The following is a 21870-nucleotide window of genomic DNA, read 5'->3' as shown; positions in this document are numbered from 1 at the left end:
CCACAAGTATACATCATGTAAAGCTTTCCTTTCCACCCTGAAGGAAATGAGCCATCAGGGTGGACAGTATGAGGTTATCTTCAAGATCACCACGTCGGGGATCACAGTGGAGTTAGCAGGTGATGTTCAAGCATGCCAAGCAAGAGAGGAAATGGCACTTTCAGGATGGACGGAATGTCCAGAGACTTGCTGGAATAAACTTGAATCAAGCAAAAGGATCTGGGTCAGATTGCAAAAAAGCTAACATTGCTCAGAAGCATTTTTTTTTTAATATTCATTTTATTGAGATATACTCACATACCACTCAGTCATACAAAACAAATCGTACATTCGATTGTTCACCATTGTATGTACCATTACATAGTTGTACATTCATCACCAAAATCAATCCCTGACACCTTCATTACCACACACACAAAAATAACAAGAATAATAATTAAAGTGAAAAAGAGCAATTAAAGTAAAAAAGAACACTGGGTGCCTTTGTCTGTCTGTTTGTTTCCTTCCCCTATTTTTCTACTCATCCATCCATAAACTAGACAAAGGGGAGTGTGGTCCTTATGGCTTTCCCAATCCCACTGTCACCCCTCATAAGCTACATTTTTATACAACTGTTTTCAAGATTCATGAGTTCTGGGTTGTAGTTTGATAGTTTCAGGTATCCACCACCAGCTACCCCAATTCATTAGAATCTAAAAAGGGTTGTCTATATTGTGCGTAAGAGTGCCCACCAGAGTGACCTCTCAGTTCCTTTTGGACTCTCTCTGCCACTGAAGCTTATTTCATTTCCTTTCACATCCCCCTTTTGGTCAAGAAGATGTTCTTCATCCCCTGATGCCAGGTCTACATTCCTCCCTGGGAGTCATATTCCATGTTGCCAGGGAGATTCACTCCCCTGGGTGTCTGATCCCACGTAGGGGGGAGGGCAGTGATTTCACCTTTCAAGTTGCTTAGCTAGAGAGAGAGGGCCACATTGCTCAGAAGTATTTTAAGGAAACACTGCTACTGCAAATGCTTAAAAAAATAAGAATAATAGGGAAAAAGTAGATGCTGAAAAGGCACAAGTTCAAATATGCTCAAATAAGCTCAAATGGCAGGGGACAGCAAAGCAGAGCACTCATCAATTCTTCAAGAAATTCGACTGTGAGCAGCACAAATATTACCATTCTCGTATTTCAAAATTGCTTCAGAAAATACAAGAGAGGGAGGAAAAGAAGATAGCGAGAACTGGAGAAGCAGTAAAGACATGCGGTGGTGGCTCACCAGGTGATAGAACAGTAAAGGCAGCTGGATCAATTGATCAGAAAAATGTCAGGGCTGCCAATAGAGACTTACAAGTCAGGATCCAAGCCTCTCAGAGACAGCTGAGAATTCCACTCAGCCAATGAAGGTCACTGTTTCTGATTAACAGTCTTTCAACTTTTATAGAGGAGAAGGCAAACCCGGGTTCATATTTGGTGGTAAATCCTAAAGAAAGTTACAGGTGTTCATAAAAATAAATAAGTCTTCTAAGCAGGAACCCCTCTCCCATCACTTCTGTGAGTTATGGTCTCCTGCTCTGGTTTGAAGAGTGCCCCTCCAAAACTCATGTCCACCCGGAACCCATGAATGCAATCTTAGTTGGAAAAGGGGTCTTTGCAGATACAATCAAAATGAGGTCATACCAGAGTAGCGTAAAGTCAGTACGACTGGTGTCCTTATAAGAAGAGGGGAACTTGAATATGGAGAGACGGACACTGGGGAGATGGCAAAGTAAAGATGAGGCTGAGACTGGAGTGAGGCATTTATAAGATGAGTGTCAAGGACTGCTGGCAAACACCAGAAGCTTAGGAGAGAGGTGGGGAAGAGATTCTCCTGAGTTCCCGAGAAAGAACCAATCCTGCCAACACCTTGATTTCAAACTTCTAACCCCCAGAACTGTGAGATTAAATTTCTGTTGTTTTAAGCCCTCCCCCCAGTATGTGGGATGGCTTACGGCAGCCCTAGCAAATGAATATACCTCCAGACCCCAAATCCACTGCGCTAGGAGCCCTAAGGTGTGGGGGTGCGACTCCAGAGGAGATCAGTAATCTTCTGCCTCAACAGAGAATGAAAAGGCTACAATGGAAAATTGATGAATTAAATAAAGAAATCCCAATGGAGATGGATCAAAGAGATGGCGTATGCAAAATGAAAGATGTCTTCCTAAATCCTCAAATGGGAGACCTAGCCATTTGGACCACAAATTAACAAAAGCTGGCTAAAATATTTTAAAAACTATGAGTCACGGCCCAGAAATTTGAAGCCTGGCTGTCTGGGGTTAAAGGAACGGTCTTGACAAAAGAGTGGGATGTACAACACCCCAAACCTCAAAACTGTGCACAAGACTTGGAGAGCTCAGACAGCAGTTACACAGGGGAGCAAAGTCAGGTGGGGTGGGGGGTGAAGGTTCTGGCCACGGATATCAATATGTTTTCCAAGTAATTTTACTTTTAATTGTCGTAAAATATATATAACATAAAAAATCGTTTTAAGTAGAATATTCTTTTGATGTTAAGTTCACCCACAATACTGTGTAATGTTCACCGTGATCTATTTCCAGACAATTTTCACCAACCCAAACCAAAACTCATTCTCATTTAGCAATATCTTCACTTCCCCCCTCCCCGGTAACCACATTCTACTTCTGTCTCTATGAATTTGAAATAACAAATCTGATGACAAGGATTTCCTTTAGTTGGCATTGCTCCAGTCACAGATGTAGAGAGAAACAGTTACAGGCAGTTCTTCAAAAAGCACCGGCTAGCACTATGGTAGCCACACAGAGGACTTTTAGGCATCACACACCTCAATTTTCCTTGGTTAGTGTTGATTCTAATCAAGTTTCTCTTGCTACGTTGTTGAAGTTTTATGTGGAAAGCTGCCAATTTCCCATTTATAACTGTGTTGTATGAAATCTGATAGACATTGCTTCTTTTGGCAGCAGTTACCATGAAAAATAGTTAGAACCTAGCTTTTAACCATTGTGTTTGAATGAAAAAGTATAGCTTCATTGGAGTGCAGAAAACTTCAGCTCTCTCACTCTTATCTACACTATAAATTGAAGCACATTAGAATGGTACCTTTAGTTACTCAGAAACTTGAAGTATGTGTGGTTGGTTAAATTATGTACCCCCCAAAACACACATTCTTATCTGCATTCCTGTGGGTATGAACCCATTTGAAGTAGGACCTCCTGAAGATGTTATTTTTAGTTCAGGTGTGGTGCAAATGAATGAGGGGGGCGTCTTACCTGAGTCCTTGATGAGCAGAAGAAATTCTGACATAATCATAGAAAGCCACCGGGAAGAAGCAGGAAGTCAGCGGAATCTGGAAGAGAAAGGAGAGGGGATCACCAAGGAACCCCAAGGATTGCCTGCTGGCCAGATCACTGCCAGCTCTGGGAGGAAGCAAGCCTTCCAGCTTCCGACACTGTGAGCAAATACATTCCTGTGTTGTTTAAGCCAGCCCATTACGTGGATTTGTCACAGCAGCCTGGTAACTAAGACATTAGGCTAGTTTGTTAAATTGTACCATTATTCGCTTAGAGGACATCATAAAACAAAATCTCACCCTTCTTAAATAAAGAATAAGGAAATACATATAATGGTACAAAAATGTCTACTTTTCCTTAAACACAGTTAATATCATTGTTAGTTCATCAAGAATATCCTATTATGTCTATTTGAACCCAAACAAACAATTGAAATCTGGAAAAATTTGGCTCATTAACCTGTTGATTGTTTTTAAGCTTTTTATTTTGAAATAATTTCAAACTTACAGGACAGTTGCAAAAATAATATGTAACCAATACAGAGAACTCCAATATATCCCCTGCTCAGATACCCAGGTTTACCAACTTTTAACATTTTGCTATATTTGTTATATCATTCTATACCTATCCATCTATCTAAGTATCATCTATTTTCTAAACATTTGAAAATAGGTTGCATACTCCATGCTCCTTGAATACTTAATACTTCCATGTGCTATTTCCTAAGAACAAGGATGTTCACTTATATAACCTCATAACCTGTTTTTTTTCCATATGACACAACTGACCTTCCCTCCAACAAACTGGCCCAATCTATCAGATAGTTTAATTCTATAGACAAGTTTATGTAAAAGCAGCGGTGTCTACTCTGCAATGGCCTGGGCACTCTTTCTGCTGGAGGATTTGTGGCTGTATTCAGCTCCCTCTTCCCAAGGCTGGGAGAAAACTACAACACAGTTTGACAGTAAACACACCCACACCCAGACACAGACCTCAGCACATCACTTTTCAAAGGGTGGATCTCTTCAATCATTGGCATCTTTAAGCCCTAAAGTTTGAACTTACTGGATTTTTTTAAAAGCAGCAACTGTAAAGTCTCATTTTAGAAAATAATGATTAACTTTAGCCAGAATAAAATGTTCTTATTTTGAAAGAAATCTAGGTCATGTAGGAAATTGCCTTCTTAAATTGGCACTGAAGTAGGAGGTTGGTGAGATTGGTTACATGTAAAGCAAGTTCCAAGCCCGGTGTTTAATTGGGCCTGGGATCAAGGATTCAGGCAGGGATCACAAGAGAACCAGCTATAAATGGGTCAGAGGGTAAGTGCTGGGTTGCAACTTTCTTTTTATTAGAAAAATATTTACTCCCGCCCTTCCTACCTTTATATAGGAAAATGAACTTCTCGCCACTACATTATGGGCTTATTTTATATGCACACATCAATTTAAAGGTGATTTTAAAAGTGACAGCAGCACATCAGGGGTCAGGCAGACAGGACTCCAGCTTAAGCATGCTACCCGTTTTAAGATTCTGACAGTGAAGTAGCCCACGTGCTTACAAAGCCTTCCAAAATGAAATGCAGGCACCTTGATTTAATGATAGCCTGCCTTACAACTACATAATTTAAAATTTTTCTAATTAAAATATCTTTTGAATTACTATGCCTCGACTGACATAATGAAAAAGCCATGTATCTGAACCCAGATGCCTTCAGGGGAATTCAATTCTCCTTTTAAGTACTGCAGCAAGGAAAGCAGCTGACCCCTAAGCCACGGGGATGTGTTATAATGAGCCAAGAAGGGTCAGTCCTGGTAGATGATCAGCTGTAGGCATTTAACCAAGTGACTGGGGGACCTAAGATCTTAAAATCTGACCCCAGAAGGCGAATTAAACACCAAAAAAACCTAAAACAAGTCAACATTAGCCTCGAAAAACACAGCATTCTGTGAGTTTTTGTTTTCTTTAGAGTTGGACAAATTTGATTCAGAAAACAGCTCAATCGGTCTGTAGAGGGCAAGTGGGGTTTTGTGTGCATAAATCGTGATTGTTCTTTAATGCTGTGTGCTGGGTATCTTGACAGATGAATATAGGTGACATAGACTGAACACTGGAGGATATTTTGTAGTTTTACTTCCTTTAGTCAATGCATGAAGTATTAGAAAAAGCAACAAAACAATTCTCAAAGCATCAGGAATTTCCATTTCCACCCAAAGTACAGTTTGTTTTCTCCTAACAGCTCTCTGTTACAATAAAAGAAGGACTCTTAGCTTATGTATCAAAATTTTTTTTTTTAAAATTTTAGAGATATGCTTACAGGTTAATGCACGTATAGTAGCCTGTCCCCCCAACCTTGCTTATAAATCTACCAAACCTCACCCTGAACAAACAAACAAAAATGCATCCTGTTTTGGCAAAGCTACTTCTTCCTAGATGCTCCTAACTCAAAGCAGGTGTTTTATTTTTAATACTACCAGTGCACTTTTGGGGGGCTGGGGGGTGTCTAAGGGGGAGATTATTTAATGATTGCCAAAATATTTAGAATAGAGTAACTTTCAATTAGTCACCTGGGTTATGGCTTTCTTTTTTTGTGGTTTTATTTTTTCTTATTGCTTTCAGTCAAATAGGTCCATAATTCTCCCACTGAATATATTTGCACATACTACCGTTTAAAAATTAAAAGGTCATCAAAAATAAGGGGATTTTGAGAAACTGTTACAGCCCAGAGGAGCTTAAAGAGACATGACAACTAAATGTCCTTTGGGATCCTGAAACAGAAAAAGGACATTAGGTAATAATAAGTATTGATACTGGCTTGTTAATTGTAACAAATGTTCCATGCTGGGCTAAGAGGTTAATAATCCGGGAGACTGTTAATAATCTTTGGGAACGCTGCACTGTCTTCTCAATGTGTAAACTATTCTCAAAAATAAAGGCTACTACAAAACAACGAAAAGGATTACTTGAACTATAATTGTTTTAACTTTTTATTCCTTTACCCATTTGTTGAATTGGTTATTCTACTGCCAAAGAACCTTTTTGTTTTGTTCTGAGCGTCCCTGCCTTCTGCTCCACACTTTATCACAAACCTGTGTTCTGAGTAAGTTTTGTTTGTATACGGTAGACACGATTGTTTCTTTCTATTCTTATTCTAAAGCAAAAGAATCTGTCTGGCATCTCTTAGTTGTGCCCTCTTACCTGCCTCTCTAATAAACAAATTTTTTTCTCAAAAAATCTTTTTTAAAGTACATAAAATGCTCTTTTAAATTCAGTGACGGGGCATCCCTTACAACAACCTAAGAAATGAGACAGATTCCCCCAAAGGAGGTGCCTGACCAAAAGATTGACCCTTAGCGTAATCCTACCTGTATTGTTAGAGCAAATCCAAATATAAAACTTGTTAAAATTGCGGTGCGTTCGGTAAGAGGTGGAGACCCCTTTGGGCTGTCCGGCGAGGAGGGGAGATATAAGGCTGCACGCGGAGGGAGGCGGGTCTGGCTGACTGCGGGTGTCTCCAGCAAGCCAAGGGGAAGACCGCAGGCGAGGCTCCCCAGCGTGGGGCTGGACCCCGGCACGGCCCCTCCGCGCCCCGTCTTCCCTGCGCTCCCGGGCGCGCTGCCCTCGGAGCCCGCAGCTCCGCTCAGGCTGGCGCCCTCCCGCGGTGCTCCACGTGGAACGGGGGCGGCGGGGCCAGGCTGCCCAAAACAGGTGGGGATGGAGAAGAGCGGGCAAATTGAGGAGGAGCAGTAGTTCCATGGAGGGAAAGGGGGGTGCACCGAGGGGAGGGGGCCGCCTGCGGAGGTCTCAGGGGGCTCTAAGGAGCCGAGGCAGTTACCTTAAGGCTCTACCTTTAAGGTGACTCACGTGGCCTCTGGGCGTCCTCTCCCCTTACTAATTGGCCCCTTCGGCCTGGGGGAGCCCCAGGTGTGGGTATTTTTAAATACCCCAGGTGGTTCTCATTTGCAGCCAGGGCTGAGCATCACTGCGCCTTCTTTATTTCATAGTGTTTGCTTCCCTTTAACTTGGACTTGCCATGACCCCACAAGACATCTCTCGATCCATTTTTTCCAACTCCAGCTTCTCCAAAACAATTCTCTCCGGATTTCCCAATTTGACTTCCCGTGTCTGACTCTGCCCTGGGTTTGTTTGCTGGGAACCACCCACAGGTCATTAGTCCATCTGAGGCCCAGCTGGGCTTGGTCATTTACTCATGATTCCCAGACAGGATAACCAAGAAAGGGAATCCGATCCCAAGTCCCTTACACTGCCTGTCCCCGCAGGGCTTTGTGGCCCCAGATTGTCCCCCTCCCCCCCCGGGGGGGGACAGCCAGCCTGTCCCAGAGGCTCTGCTAGTTGGGTGGTCTAATGGGGGAGAGAGACGCACTGCAGGAAGCCATGGAACAAAACGGGGCTGGAAATCCCCTCCATGAGGGCTGTGAGCAGGGCAGCCCCTCTTGGATTGTCTTGCCTAGTCAGCAAAAACCTACCTCAGGATTTCCCACTGGAAAACTGAACTCTGTTTTTCAAAGGACACTTGGCCAAGAAAGCATGTCCTCTTAATTCAGCAGTTTCCACAAGTAGCACTTAATCAAAAAAGCTAGCAGTTGGTCATTTCAGATGCTGGAGATGGTATTCTCCAGCCACCAAGATTAAACAATTCTGTCATCTTGTTTTTTAATGAATTAAAAAAGAAACCCTGTGATTCCTCTCCCAGCTTTTCTTTTAATTTGGGTAAGAAAACAAGTGATGCGGGTGGGTGAGTTACTACTGTGTAATGTTCTGGTTGTGAGATTTGGGAGCAGGCATTTGCAAAGTGATAAGACTGACAGATTTCACTGGGACTGATGCATCCCTGGGGTGAGGGAGTGGAGCAGAGAGAGGGTTCTGTGTTTCTCTGTGGTGGTCCAGAGCTGGTGTGCTAAGCCACACTTAACTTTTTTGTCTAGCTGAGAACATCTGGTGTTGTGCCTGTGACCCCCTCTTCTTTGGTAACTGCCCCTCCCTCCACTGCAAAGGCTGGGGAGAGGCTGCGGGTTGACCTGCCTCCCGGAACTCAGTGGATTGACCCAGCCTGGTTCCTCATCCAAGATGGACCAATTGGAACCCAACCCTCAACTTGGAAGGAAAGTCTGCCCCATGTGAGGCCTGGGCATTAAGATACAAAAATTAAGAGCTACTGGCAGTAGGGCCACCATATCTGGTGGACGCCAATCTAGAGAGAGATTCTAAAACTGGTCTGCAGAGAGGCAGAGGAGACACTGGTGTTGCTGACACTTAGCTGTGCCCCAGCCCTTTCCCTAGTGGCTCTTCACCCCCTCCTTCAATATGTGGGGTGTCGCAGTGTCCTTCCAGGAATGCACTAGTCTGGTAGACAAGTCATCTACTGCGGCAGAAAACAATTACCCTCAAACTTTGTGGCTTAAAACAACAAACACCACTTATCTCGCAGTTTCTGTTGGTTGGGAATTGGGGAGCAGCTTAGCTGGGCGCTTCTGGCTCAAATGTCAGCTGGAGCTTGATGGTGGCTGAAAGGTCCACTCCCAGGATGGCTCACCCGCCTGGCACTTGTCTTGGCAGAAGACCTCAGTTCCATGCTGGCTGTTGGCAGGAGCCGTGTTTCTTTTTTTTGGCGAGGGGCCTCAGTCTCTCCCCACGTGGATGGCTTGCATGTCCTGACGTGGCACTCCCTTCCCCCAGCGAGGGATCACAGAGGGTGAGGAGGAAGCCATGGGGCCTCCCATGACCCCACGGCTGTACCTTGTCACTTCCACTTTCTCCTGTTCTTTAAAAGCAAATCACTAAGTCCAGCCCACACTCAAGGCGGGAACAGTCAGGGCCCAACAAATAATCGATCTAATTTTGTGGGCTCTGTCCTCACTGGTGACTGCCCTTGGGGATGCCCGACTCAGGTGGTCCCTCCCCGGGGAACCTGAAAGCCGGCCTCTGTGCTGCTAGTTCTTCTGAGCTGGCTGAGGCCCTGGGGAGCAAGTCTCTTGGTTTTATCCTGTCTTCTCAGCTCTGATACAATGAGTTATTGTTACATGTAAAAGGCAGTTTTACCACTTGTCCGTCCCCCATGTGTATATAGGGGACATTTTTAAACCAAGATACATGAAACTTGTGCTGCCCCGAAAGTCTGGGGTCCGAGATTGTTCTACCCACATACCTTCACTTTGGGGAGGTGCCTTCAGAACCGAAGGTGACCGCTGACTTCCCTGGCAGTCAGTTCCACCCATGGCAGAGGAGTTTGAGGAAGCAGGTGGGTGGTCAACCTTCAAATACCACAGTGATGGGGACCGAGGACTGAGACGGGCAGGGGGCTTGGTGAGCTCTCAGAAAGCTGCTCAGTAGAGAGTGGGTGATAAAGGGTACGGGAGGGCAGGAGCCCCACTGCAAGATGCTGGTGAGCCAGTCAGGGCTCTCAGTTGCAAGCAAGGGACACTGACCAGGCTGATTTGAGCAGAAAAGAATTCAGCAAAAGGAATGTGGGGTGAGCACAGAATTTCTGAGAACACTGGGGAAGTGGCTTTTGAAAATAGACAGGAACGATGAAGACTCTGTGGCCAGAGCCCAAATTCTGCAGCAGAATCAGGCACCACGGCCCCTGCCTGGGCTCCAGAGCCAGCAGCTCTCCATACCGACTCGGCTGCTACTGCTTCCTGGGGAACTGGATGGTGCTGCCACTGCCCCTGCTTTTCTGGGTCACTTGCTCCCAATTCAAAGCTCAGAGCAGGTTGGTCTGATTGGTCTAGATGGTGTGCCTGAGCCCTTGCTGCAAGGGAGGCTGGGAAAACAAGGCTTTTCAGCTTCTAAGTGAGAGGTGGGCCTTGCCTCCCACCAAGATGAAAAGTGTGGGGGATCCTCAAATGCAGATGCAGAGAGAGAACCCAGATCTGGGCGGCTAAAGATCCTCAACGTCCACTCCAGAGAGGGAAAAGAAAATGGACGGTCCAAGACCATTCTTGCAAGAAGTTTGGAGGGAAAGGGAAAGAGAGCAGTAAATTACAAGAACAACAAAACCAAGGGATTTTTTTTTTCTTTTCTTTTTTTTTAAGATTAGGGGGCCTGAGTAGTTTCATAGGCAGAGAAGAAACAAGAATGTCTCTTCATTAGACAAAAGCAGCTAGCACTGTGTTCTGCCTCTGTAGCAGCAGGACACAAGTGCCTGCAGATGAGACGGCCTTGGACAAAATGCTGCTGCTTCTGATATAAAGAAAGCAGAAGCCCTGCAAATAACCCTTCCAAAGCTTCCGTTGTCTGTTGCTTTTAATTCACATCTAAATAGATAGCGTATTCCTCTATAATTATAACATGGAAATATCTATGCACAAAATAGATCAAAGTTTTTGGCAAATGCCTAGGGAAGAAGGGTGGTGTCAGTCAAGTCATCAAAGGTTTGAAGCAGCTGTGTCAACGTGGCCAGGCGGGGCTCAGGGTTTGGGGACGGAGGTAAATATCCGCAATCCGTGCATTCCTTTGATTTCTTCTTTCAGTGCCTGTGTAAGTAAAAAGAGCGTCATCATTTATTTTGTATTTGACAATGATGACAACAAGCCTTTATTAGAAAATTTCATAGCTGTTTACAGAACTGTATACCTGTAGGAGACTGCCTATACTTTGTTTAAGCAGTTTTTCTGTTTTTTGGAAAACACTTTTTTTATATTTTTGAATTGACCATATATAATGTAACCTAAAGATCAAAAAGTATAAAAAGGTATACAGTGAAGTCTCCCACACCTGTCCCCTCCACCCATCCTGTTCTACCCCCACCCAAGATGGATAAGGGTTAGTTTCTTGCCTATCCTTCCAGGGATTTTTCAAATGCATATATTCAAGCTAATATGAATATATTTTCCAGCTCATTTATCTGTCCTGCCCCCCCTTTTTTAAGGTATAAAAATGATTTTTTAATGTATTTGAACTATAGGAGAGCTTGCCATAGGGTATGTGTGTGTGTTGGTTCTCTTTTTTTCCATACAATTTTATTGAGCTATATTCACCCACCATACAATCCATCCAAAGTGTACAATCAATGGCTCACAGTATCATCACATAGTTGTGCATTCATCACCATAATCAATTTTAGAACATTTTCATTACTCCAAGAAAAAAAAAGAGAGAGAAAACCCAAAACATCCCATACCCCTTATCCCCCCCATCATTGACCCCTGGCATTGGTGTGGTACATGTTACTGTTGATGAAAGAATATTAAGATATTACTGTTAACTATAGTCCATAGTTTGCAATAACCATTCCCTTTTTAAAACACAAAGGGTAGCATTTCAGACACACGGTTCCACATTTGGCTCTCCCCCCTCAACGTCTCTCTTGGGAACATTTCCATATCAGACATGGGCACCCTCATTCTTTTTTTGCATCAGCAGAATGTTCCACAATATGGTTGCGTAACTTTCCATCTTGTCCTCTCATGATGGCCTTTTAGGCTCGTTCCCATGTTTCACTATTTACAGCCACGAACAGCCATTCTTTAAAATCCAATTCCCCAGTTTTACTTTAGATCAGGAAATAAAGTTGCCAAGTAATTATGAGACATGCTGAAGGCTACAAAGGTGCCAGGGTCAGATGTGAGGAGCCACCCAGTCACCCACAGGGGGTGATTTTCAGCCCCTGCAGTGCTGAATGGGCCATAGGACCCAAGGGAGGCTGGGGCCCCTTGAGTTTAGGATCAATACGGGGGAGGAGACAAAGTCCCTTTACCCTAGACCAAAATCTGATCATCGTTGGAGATGGACATTTTTTTTTTCCCAGTCTGTGCAGTGATCTCTGTTCCCTTGGGGAACTGATCCTTTTCCACGTCAATTCTGTGCTTCTGGTGGTGGTGGTGGTTCTGCATGGCCTGACCCTGAGGTGGTCATGTGTCCCAACCCAGCCTGGCTGCATGCTCCCCTGCTCAGAGCCATTAGCCCAGGAGTGGCCCGTGACCCAAACCAGGCCACTGAGAACCTCCCCTGGAAGTTTTTGGCCTGCAGCCTTGCCTCTTTGATCACTATGCTGGAAAAATGTCACCTGGGCCATGCTCCCCACCATATAGACAAAGCCCATTTCCAGTAGGAGAAAATGAGGCCCCAACAAAAAGATGCTTTCAGAGAGCAAGAGAGAGGATGAAAGAAAGCAAGCAGATGGGCTTGTGAAGATCCTGAATCTAGATAGGCTGGAAATCAGTTAATTTTGTTACGTGGGACAGTTATTTCCCTTTGTTGGCTTATGTTAGTTTTAACTTGGTCTCTGTCACTTACAACCGAAACAATCCTAATACACATGGTTAGGTTTAGAGAGCCAGAAATGTCCTCAGAGGCCATCTAGTCTCACCCCCTTATTTTATAAAAAGGAGATAGAGCCAATACCCTGTCCAAAGTCAGCAAAAAGTGAGTAACAAAATGAGGACATGAACCAGGTACCCCGATGTCCGGCTATACCCGGTTCCCATCGTGTTCGTGGTTAGCCTTGATGCCAGGAGAGGCTGCTGGGTTGAGATCCAGGGAGCTGCCCACCTGGCTGCACGCAAACCTCTCCAGCCCCCATCTCCAGGTCCCTGTGCAAGCCCCTCTCAATGCTGCAGACAAGCAGGAACGCCACTGGAAAAGCCTCAGGTCATCACCGGGAAAGGGGACGTATGCTCTCTGCTGTCTCCAGGCAGGGAGAGCCATCCGGAGGTGGTCCCAACCCTCTGCTCCTCCTTAAAGCCCCCTTGGCCAGGTGAGGGCCCGTCACACCTTCATGTGAAAGGTCTTGGGCAGGGAAATCTTCTGGGCTTTGACCCCTCGTGCTCTGCACACTGACCCTTCCCTACATTTTCCCTCTCTCTGTGCAGCCCCCAAGGGCTCCCCACCACACCAGCACCCTATGGCCATGGAGGGCCCTAGAGAGCACCTGTGTCACTTAACAGGTGAGGAAACCGAGGCCCTGGTTGGAGAAGTGACTTGGCTAATGTCCCTGGTTAAGAAGATGTAGCTTGGATAAACATCTTAGAGCACCCGCTATGCCCACAGCATTGTGCTGGATGCTAGGGACACAGATGAAAAAGGCCTGGGGAAGGACGGAAAAGGAAAGGGAAATAGCACACATCCATAAAAGACAGACTTGAGGCGGCAGGTGACGAGCGCTGGAGGAGAAGGGCCGTTCGTGGGGAAGGCAGCCCGGAGCAGGACAGCTGGGGGACAAACGGGCAGAGAGAGCCAGGGCTGGGGCCCTGGAGAGCAATGTGAGAAAAGCCTGGGACGTCCCGTGATGCACTGGGAGGATCTGGCCCTGGGGGTGGGGGAGCATGAGGATCTGGAGTTGGGAAGGCCGAGGAACACCCCACAGGGACCTTCAATCCCAGTGAGGAAGGTTGGCCTGGCCTCCCCGGGGACCCACTGAAGGGCTCTGAGAAGGAGAAAGACCCAGGCAGAGCTGCCCTTAGGGGACGGTGGTCAGGCACAGGCAGGACAGAGGCCGGAGGACGGGAGAAGGCAACTGATATTTACCCAGTGCCTTCCGCCTGCCAGGCGTGACGCTGGGCCCGTGTGGTCACTGCCTCATGCAGTCATCACACCGTCCGAAGAGCTGCCCACTTCCCCAGCGAGGAAGCTGAGGCTCAGAGCCAGGGCTGTACCCAGCTCCAGGCTGCTCAGAAGCTAACTCTGTGCTCCTTCCACTCCCTGTTGCTGGTGGGGACAGGATGAATGGAGGTGCTCCTAGGAGGAAACACTTGGCATCCTGTGGCCTGGCCCAGAGCAAATGCCCCATAAATGTTTCAGCAAATGGCAGAACAGACAAGGAACAAACTGTGGGGCTGGGGAGGAGCTGAGCCCCCTGAGGGGCTGCCACATCTAGGCAGGGTCCCCGAGGATAAGCTTGGCATAGACCAACGCCAGGAAATGACTGCTCCGAAACAGGACGCCTTTTGGGCCCTAAACATTTAATTTCCCTGGAAGCCAGTTACCATAGGCCTGCTCCCCTTAGTCTCTGCAGACGTGCAGCTAGTCAGCTCCTTCTATGTGCGGCTCCTTTGTTAGGTGCGGGGGACACAGCAGTGAACAAAACACACCTAGCCCTTCACTGCACAGCATCAGTTTTCTAGGGGGCACTAAGCAGGCAGGGCTGGCCCCTTGTGGGGAGTGGTCAGGACAGTGACTGGGAAGCACTCATTGCTGGAGGGACCCAGAGTACAGCCTGAGCCTGGGATGGTGCAGATGACATTGTCCCAAACCAAGGGAATCGCTGCCCTCTCCCTGCCAGATGTGGTCCAGGCTCTCCGCCTGTTGTAGATGGTGATGATGATAGCAGTGGAAGCTGGCATGGGCTGAGGGCTCACCAGGTGTCAGACCCTGTTCTCAGAGCTCTGCATGTACTTTATCACTAGTCCCACAACCTCTGAGGCAGGTACTGTTACTATCCCCAAGTTAGGAAATGGAGGCCCAGAGAGGCTGAGTAACTTGCCCAAGGTCACACAGCTAGAGTGTAGCACAGTCCAGATTTGAAACGTGGGTAGTCCAACACCAGAACCTGCATTCTTGATCACTCATCATTTGGCTTTAGGCTGGGAAGTGTGCTCAGATTACCTAAGGTTCCTACAGATGGGGATGGTCTGGGCCAGCTGGATCTTCTACCTTCTACTTGGGGCTAGAAATGCTTCTGGAGGGGCAGGTGGTTTCTGATTCCCCCACTCCAGACCACTGGTCAGACCAGCCAGTGGGCTCTAGGGCTTTAGGTGCCCACACACATGGTGAAGGCTGGGCTCTGAGGGGGATTCAAAGATGGACCCAAGAGGGAACCAGGCCACAAAGGGCTGATGGCAGGGACGTAAGCATACAGACTCAGAGCAGAAAATGCTGGCAGCACAAAAAGGGAGTCAGGGGGTAGAGGGGCATTCTTGTCCTGCAGGCAGAACTTGAGCAGTGGAGGTCCTGCCCGGGCAAAGGTTCAGATGGAGAAAGAAGGAGACCAGTGAGCAGCGGCTGGCAGAGGGGACATGCAGAGAAGGTGGGGGAAGGCCCAGAAGAGACTCTTCTGACCACAGCTGTGATTTACAACAACTAAACTAGCTCATAATGTGCAAGACCTTCCAGAATGATGTCTGACACCCCGCGGAAGGGACTAGTGTATAGACACTGGACAAGGGCCAGCCGATATAAATTCCAATTAAAATAAGCAAGAATAATATATAAACTGGGCCTCAGTCTCGTTAAATACGATGTTCCTGGCCCAAAAGGTTCTAAAAACTGGGTCTGGAGCAGCTAGAGCAATTCTCAATCAATGCCATGCCTCAATTTACCCATCTGTAAAGCAATCTTGAGGAGAGGCTCAAAAATCGTCACATCTAGAAAAACATAGGTGTTTCAGTACTGCCTGTATTTATAAATACCATGTGATATGTGACAATAACAGTAAACGTCAATAGCATCATAGAAGGAAATGCAAAATAAATATTGGGTGGCTGGTTTTCAGTGTTGAATAAAATTCACACTTGCCCACAGTCTGATTCCAGCTAGGCCCAGGTTAAATTTTTCTCAACTCCCAAGTCCTGCTTGCCTGACTGTGATACTGTGATACTGCATCATTCCTTCAGAGGAATGACAGTAGGAAATGCCGTCACCCCTTGGCAGGTCCTTTGAGGTGCTACAGGTCGATGGCAAAGGGGGCATTCCCCCCCACAGCCCCCACTGACCTGATTAACCATCTGATGCTGCTGAACAGTTCTCTTCTCCTTAAATTCTTCTGATTCAATTTTGATTTCATACATTGCCCCACAGCCTCCTAAATTGAACAGGATTTGACAGCATTTCAGTGATTAAATTATAATAGCCCCTGCAGCCCCCTATGGCCTGGAAGTACCGTGCAATCCAAAGAAGGTCTGTATGTTATTAGTTAGCATAAAGAAAAGTTGTTAAATCAGGTAACAAAAATGTCCTTGTTACAATCATATCATATACACCTGTTGACAGGTGGCCTCAATCCAAAATTTGCTCTTCCTTTTGCAAGAGAGTTGCACAACCCAGGATTACTACTTGTGGGCAGGAAGCATGAAACACAAAGCATGGGAAATGTAGGAAACGTCTAGTATTTTCTTTTACTGTAGGCTAACAATTGTCTTGGAAGAGGGTAGACAGGACTGAAGTTTTGGCAATCCACCTTCCAAAGGACCAGCAATGGGTATTTTTCAAAGAGCAAAATATGCTAAAATTTGGTTTGAGAACTGCATTTGTAATACTGTTCAAAAGACCAGAAAGAAACAAGGGAGCAAGAGAGAGGTGGGCACCCAGTGTTACAATGAAAACTGCAAACATGCTGGTGACAGAGCTGTGTGTGGCTCTCTCTAGCACCTGCTGCTGGACAGCGTCGCAGGCAGCGTTTCATCCTCGGCTTCCAGGAGGGAGAAGCTCTGGGTGGTTCTGGGCAGAGCCTGTGGTGGACCCATCCACCCCCCACCCAAGCTGTGTCTCCACTGGAGACAGAGCTAGCACTGAGGACTCAAGCAGGGGCAGGAAAGAAAATTTCCTCGGGTTGTTAAGACCAGGCTATCATATGAGAAGTGCAGTTTATTCAACAGGTTCTGTTTTGCTTCTCTTTAATGTGCTCTGTCAGGTGCTAGGCAGAGCCAGACCAGTCGGCACGTTCCAGCTCTGCCCTGGGCCTGGGGCAGCTGCAGGACAGGTGACATCAAGGCCACGGCAAAGCCCCGGGACCCCTGTACAGCCCTCACCTGACCTACCATTCCAAAGGATGGTAGAGTTATTAGTTTTCTTTAGACTTATTAATTTTCCATAGTTGCCAGAAGAAACTCTACTTTTTAAACTTTCTTCCCAGTCCCTGTAGAATGTTCCCTTCTTGGTGAAGTCAGTGAGCCTGGGTGTGGGGGAGATTCTGGTCGCAGCCTATCTAGCTGCCCCACTGCCGGGCTGCCCCACATGTGTCTCTGGATAAGGGCCCTATCTTCCCTGCCCCATGGTGCAGAAACTCTCTCCCCGGCCTGTTCTAATACGCAGTCAGCCTGGAATTCTGAGGTGCCAGCGGCTGCCTGAGAAACCCAGGGCCTGGGAACTGGGTTCCGGACAGAGAGCTCACCCCTGGTTCTGGTTCTAGTCTGGTTCTCCTTGTGGGGAAAGTGAAGGAGTTGGACAAAACCCTCCTGGAGTCTACTCCAGCTCTGAGTTTCTAGGATGTCAAAGAATGTGGAGAAATCAAAGTAAGTCCCATTTTGCAGTCAAATTAGACTGTGGACCTGAGCCCTCAGGGTGACTGAGGAGGACCTCGACCAAGGCTGGTGACTTTGAATCATCCTGGCTGGGTCTTGTCCCCATGGATGTTTCTGAATCTCTACCTCCTCCCCATCTGGTGGGAGAGGCTGGTTCCACCTGTCCAAAAGCCATGCTTGTTGAGAAGCCACTGACAGCACGTTCCCTCCGCCAAGCCCCTGTCCCTGTCCCTCCAGAGGGCAAAATGCTGCCAAAGCTCCTTGGGAAGGACAAGGGCAAACATTACCTGAAATGTCAGTGACTTTGATCGCTGTAGCTCGAGGAAACTTTTCTTTGAGAATTTGCATCACTTTGAGCTCCCCCTCGGTCTGGGAGGCAAACGTCCGATGACCACAGTGGAGAAGAGGAAGCTGCCACCAGAACAGAGATGCAAGTCATGGCAGAGCGGGGTGGCGCTGCCCCGAGCTGGGCCACCAAGCAGGCCTCACCCGCCACTTCCCCCGCACTGCAGGGCCTGTGCCAGCCAGTGCCATTGAGGGCCACCAAGGAGGGCAGTGGGGAATCAGGTGGCCATTTAAGCTCCGGGGAAAACAGAATAACAATTTTTTTTTTTTTTTTTGGTCATTGTAAATAACTCACTTTAATTTTAGAGACAGCAACCCTGAAACCTAATTCAATCAATATTTAACTCCTGTGAGAGAGAGCCACCGTCACTGTCCTAGTTTTACAGGTGAGGAGACCTAGGTACTAGGTAGTGGGCCCAAGGCTGGATTTGTCAGCAAGAGACAGAGCTAGGAGGGGAGCCAGGCAGCCTGTCCCAGATGGGGCCTGCTGGGCGCTGGTGCCATGGCCCACACCACACAGCAAAATCCCACCCACCCTTCAGCCTGGGAACATAGCACACTTTCCACCATGAGATGTGGCCTGTGACCCACCACTCCGTAAGCCAGCTCCCCTACACGCCACACACCAATTCTCCCTGGGGAGAGGGGGCAGGATTCTAGCAAACAACCTAGAGGAACCTAGAGGAGGTAGATTTACCCCCTCCCTGGTAGGGAGCTGGGGCTTCTGATGGGACCATGGCTCATCCCTTAGGAGCAAAGGAACAGAAAACCAGGCCGACAGGGCTGAACACAGGCTGGAAGTGAAGACTGAAATACATTATCACTAGAGTAAGAGACTAAAGGTTTTGGGCTTTGTTAGACAACTGATGTGACCCCAGTGAGTTTGCTTGGTACCAAAGTAACCTGCATGAAAGAGCACCTTTAAGAGAGCTAGGCAGGAAAGATGCCCAGGGAGGGGCTTCGGTCCCTGGCAGCCTGTAAAAGGGCCAAGGATCTGGGGGTGCTTGTGCTGAATGTCCACCCCACCCCCACCCAAGCCCAGTCCTGATGGCCCAGAGCAGGGTCTGGTGGTGAATAATCTCAGAGCACCTTCCTTAAAATTACCTGCAAACACCTCTCACCAATAGGTCTTAAAGGCCTACATTGAGTGTCGTGTTTATTGCAGCTGAGCCCAGGGCAGGAAGACTTGGATGCAAGGATGAATGAACGAACGAGAGAACGAGCAGGGGAAAATTCAGGGCTTCCACTGAGCAGTCTGGCAGGCAGCTGGAAATGCAGCCTGGCATCAGTAGAACGGCCTGGAGTTAGTCTACCGTACAGAGGGACAAAAACTGGACGCTGTGGCCTGGGGTAAGACGGCTGGGGTGGGGAGTGGAGCTGCTTCTGAGGACAGATCCCTGGGGGGCAAAGGTGGAAGGGTAAGCAGGCGGCAGGCAGAAGTGGCAATCAGAAGGGAGGGATGAGTACTGCAGAATCCATGGGAGATTTCCTTTCATCTTAGCAGACCTGTGGGCAGTGGCCTTTAGTACAAACTCCCAACCAAAGGAACAATCTGGAACGCCCCAGATGCCACTGTCTACACTGAAGGGCACCAGTGGAACTGCTCTTCACCATCAGAAAACAGCAGAAGAGAAGGACGAATGTGAACCGAAGGGAGAGTCAGAAAAGGGTAGAGAAAATTAGGAGGGCGCGAGGGGAGTTGCCTTCCGCCGGCTTCGACCCTGGGTGTGTAGGATTTGGAAAGGGTCAAGGTCACGGAGGCCAGGCCGGCGTTTCCGTGGCGCCCACACCATGACTTGGGTCTATAAGCACTATGCCTTCCACTCTGTAAATCATTTCTTTTCCCTGTGCCCGCTGTCTGTCTCCCTCGCCCCCAGCCTCACGCCTCACTCCCCCAGGACGCGGCGGGTCCTGATACTTTTCCGAAACCCCTTTGTCGGGACCTGTTGAGGGAATGAATGCATGAACGAGTGAATGAATGCACGAATGAATGAGAGACGGGGAGGTCGCCCCAGCTCTGCACGGCCCTCTCCGGGAGTGGGTCCTCCAGCCCCGGCAGCGCCGCCCTCCACAGCCCCCGCCCCGGGCTGAGCAGCCTCGGCCCCCGCCCGCGCTCACCCCGCGGATTCCACGGAGCAGAGGCGCTGCCGCGGCCGGGCCCCACGCCGCCATGCCCGGCAGACGCGGCCCGCCGCCCGAGGTTGCCGTGTCACCCGAAAAGCGCAGAGCCGGGGACCTGGAGCAGCGGGTGCTGGCGAGGCCGCCCCCTACCGCCCGGAGGCCGCCGGCCGCCTGGTCCCACCTGCCCCGGCCTGTGCTCTGTCCCGGGGCCCGCCTGGCCCCGCCCCCACCCCGCCCAGGGCCCGCCTGGCCCCGCCCTTTCCCCGCCCAGTCCCGCCCTTGTCCCCGCCTGGCTGTCCCCTGCCGCGCCTCGGAGGCCAGTAGGCAGCTCCAAACCTGCAGTCGCCAGGGTCCAGCCCCCTGCCCTCGCTCGCACCGCTCTCCTCCAGCCTCCGCGGGGCCTGGTTCCATGAGCGAGTCTTCTTGCCATGTCAAAACTTCCTCTTTAGACTCTCTCCTCAGCCTAGAAAGACATCTAAGGTTCTCTGCCCTCAATACTGACTTTCCCTCACCCCAATGTTCCTTGGCCCTCGTGTCCCTGGTGGACCCTCTCCATTCTCATTCCCCATCATCTGCAACCTGGCTTCTAAACTGAGGATTTGGGGGTCCTCCTAGACAAGGTGACTCGTGGAAGGATTTTAAACAAGAGAGTCATGTTTTCAGATTTGCATTTTGGAAAACCCCTCTGGCTGCTGTATGAAGGTACTCTAGGACTGGAAATTATAGACAGGGACAGAAGTTCCGAGGCTTTCTCAGCAGTCCAAGAATTAAGGAGGCCTGAACTAAAGCAGTGACAGCAGGATGAGCAGTAGTGGATTGAGATACTTGGGAGGTAAAGAAAATGGAGTCACTGGATGTGGGAAGTGAGGGAGGAGGCATCGAGGGTGACTCCCAAGTGTCTAATTGGGGCAATGAAACAGATGGAGTAGATTTGCAGCAAGGTTGGGCAACAAACTCAGTTTTGGGTTTGCCTGAGTGTGAGGTGTCTGTAGGATATGGCCCAGCCACAGACTGCAGTTGTGAGAATGTAGTGGAAGTTGACGTCATGAGAGATAGGAAGATTGTCAGCAGGAAGACTGTCAGAAAACCCTGCCCCAAATTCGGGAGATTTTCAAGTAAGCAGAGTTAGAAATTCAACCAAGACCTTTTTCCGGCTGTATTTGTTTGCAGGCATGTGGTCTGGTGATACTCTGCCAGGATTTACCAACTATGATCTCTTTCTGCCTTTGCATTCTGGCCTACACAATCCACACTTTTAGTGTTGCACTTGGACAGGCTGGACCTAGGTTGTTTTTAAAGTGATCAGCTCATGCAATTCTGTATTACTGGAGCGACTCCCATAATCTGACCCTCATCAATATCTCTTTTGAATTATTGTAATAGCCTCTCACATTTTTTGCTTGAATCCTTAAAAGTTATGACTTGTGGGATTAGGGATAACTCAACTTTCAAATTTTCTTCATTGATGTCAATTATACAATTGTAACTGTCAACATGTTTTCTAGCACTGTCGTGGTTCTACCCCTTTGCTACTCAAACCACATAGTTCAGATGAGGCAGACACATTCCCAGCTCTAGGAGGGCACAGGTCCCAGGTCTGGTCACATGAACTGAGACAGGCCAATCAAAGTTGGTCTGGGGTCTTTTCTGGACCTGCTGGTGGCCATCTTTGCCATGTGGGGATACTGTGGAAATGAAACACAGAACAAAGGAGAGCTGAATAACGAAGACAACTAGAAACTAGTAGTGTGAGAAATGAGTACTTTATTACAGTCATTTTAGCTGGGTTTGTCACTTGTAACTAAGAGACCCATGCTCACTGATTTGTATTTGCAGAATTTCTCCCCTTCTTTAGTGAAAATTAGAACTCCTGCTTAACTCCAACCTTTGTTTTCCTTGTAATACAACAATTGCTCA

The 21870-nt window shown here is 47.9% G+C and overlaps 1 protein-coding gene and 1 pseudogene across 1 annotated transcript; one reads left to right on the top strand and one right to left on the bottom strand.

Annotated features, from left to right (window-relative positions):
- The first annotated feature begins 1090 nt into the window (after window positions 1-1090).
- On the top strand, window positions 1091-2463 carry LOC119512847 (annotated as a pseudogene).
- Window positions 2464-10537: 8074 nt separating this feature from the next.
- On the bottom strand, window positions 10538-20118 carry BOLA3 (bolA family member 3). The gene is made up of 4 exons (XM_037806417.1): window positions 19951-20118; window positions 17775-17898; window positions 15961-16049; window positions 10538-10785 (listed from the first exon to the last, which is right to left on the bottom strand). The coding sequence occupies exons 1-4, from the start codon at window positions 20002-20004 to the stop codon at window positions 10720-10722; spliced, it is 333 nt and encodes a 110-aa protein (XP_037662345.1). The 5' UTR covers window positions 20005-20118; the 3' UTR covers window positions 10538-10719.
- Between the last annotated feature and the right edge of the window lie 1752 nt (window positions 20119-21870).

Source organism: Choloepus didactylus, chromosome 17 (assembly GCF_015220235.1).
Source record: "Choloepus didactylus isolate mChoDid1 chromosome 17, mChoDid1.pri, whole genome shotgun sequence".
NCBI lineage: Eukaryota > Metazoa > Chordata > Mammalia > Pilosa > Megalonychidae > Choloepus > Choloepus didactylus.
Note: the sequence above shows the minus strand (reverse complement) of the source record. Positions and strands in the feature narration are given on the sequence as shown.

What these genes read in the sequence shown, in the direction of transcription:
- BOLA3 (XM_037806417.1), bottom strand. Translation starts at nt 20,004, where the DNA reads ATGGCGGCGTGGGGCCCGGCCGCGGCAGCGCCTCTGCTCCGTGGAATC. An exon ending in TGCTCCGTGGAATCCGCGGG is followed by an intron (nt 17,899 to 19,950) that starts GTGAGCGCGGGC and finishes TTCTGGTGGCAG; the next exon opens with CTTCCTCTTCTCCACTGTGG. An exon ending in AGCATCAGATGGTTAATCAG is followed by an intron (nt 10,786 to 15,960) that starts GTCAGTGGGGGC and finishes TTACTTACACAG; the next exon opens with GCACTGAAAGAAGAAATCAA.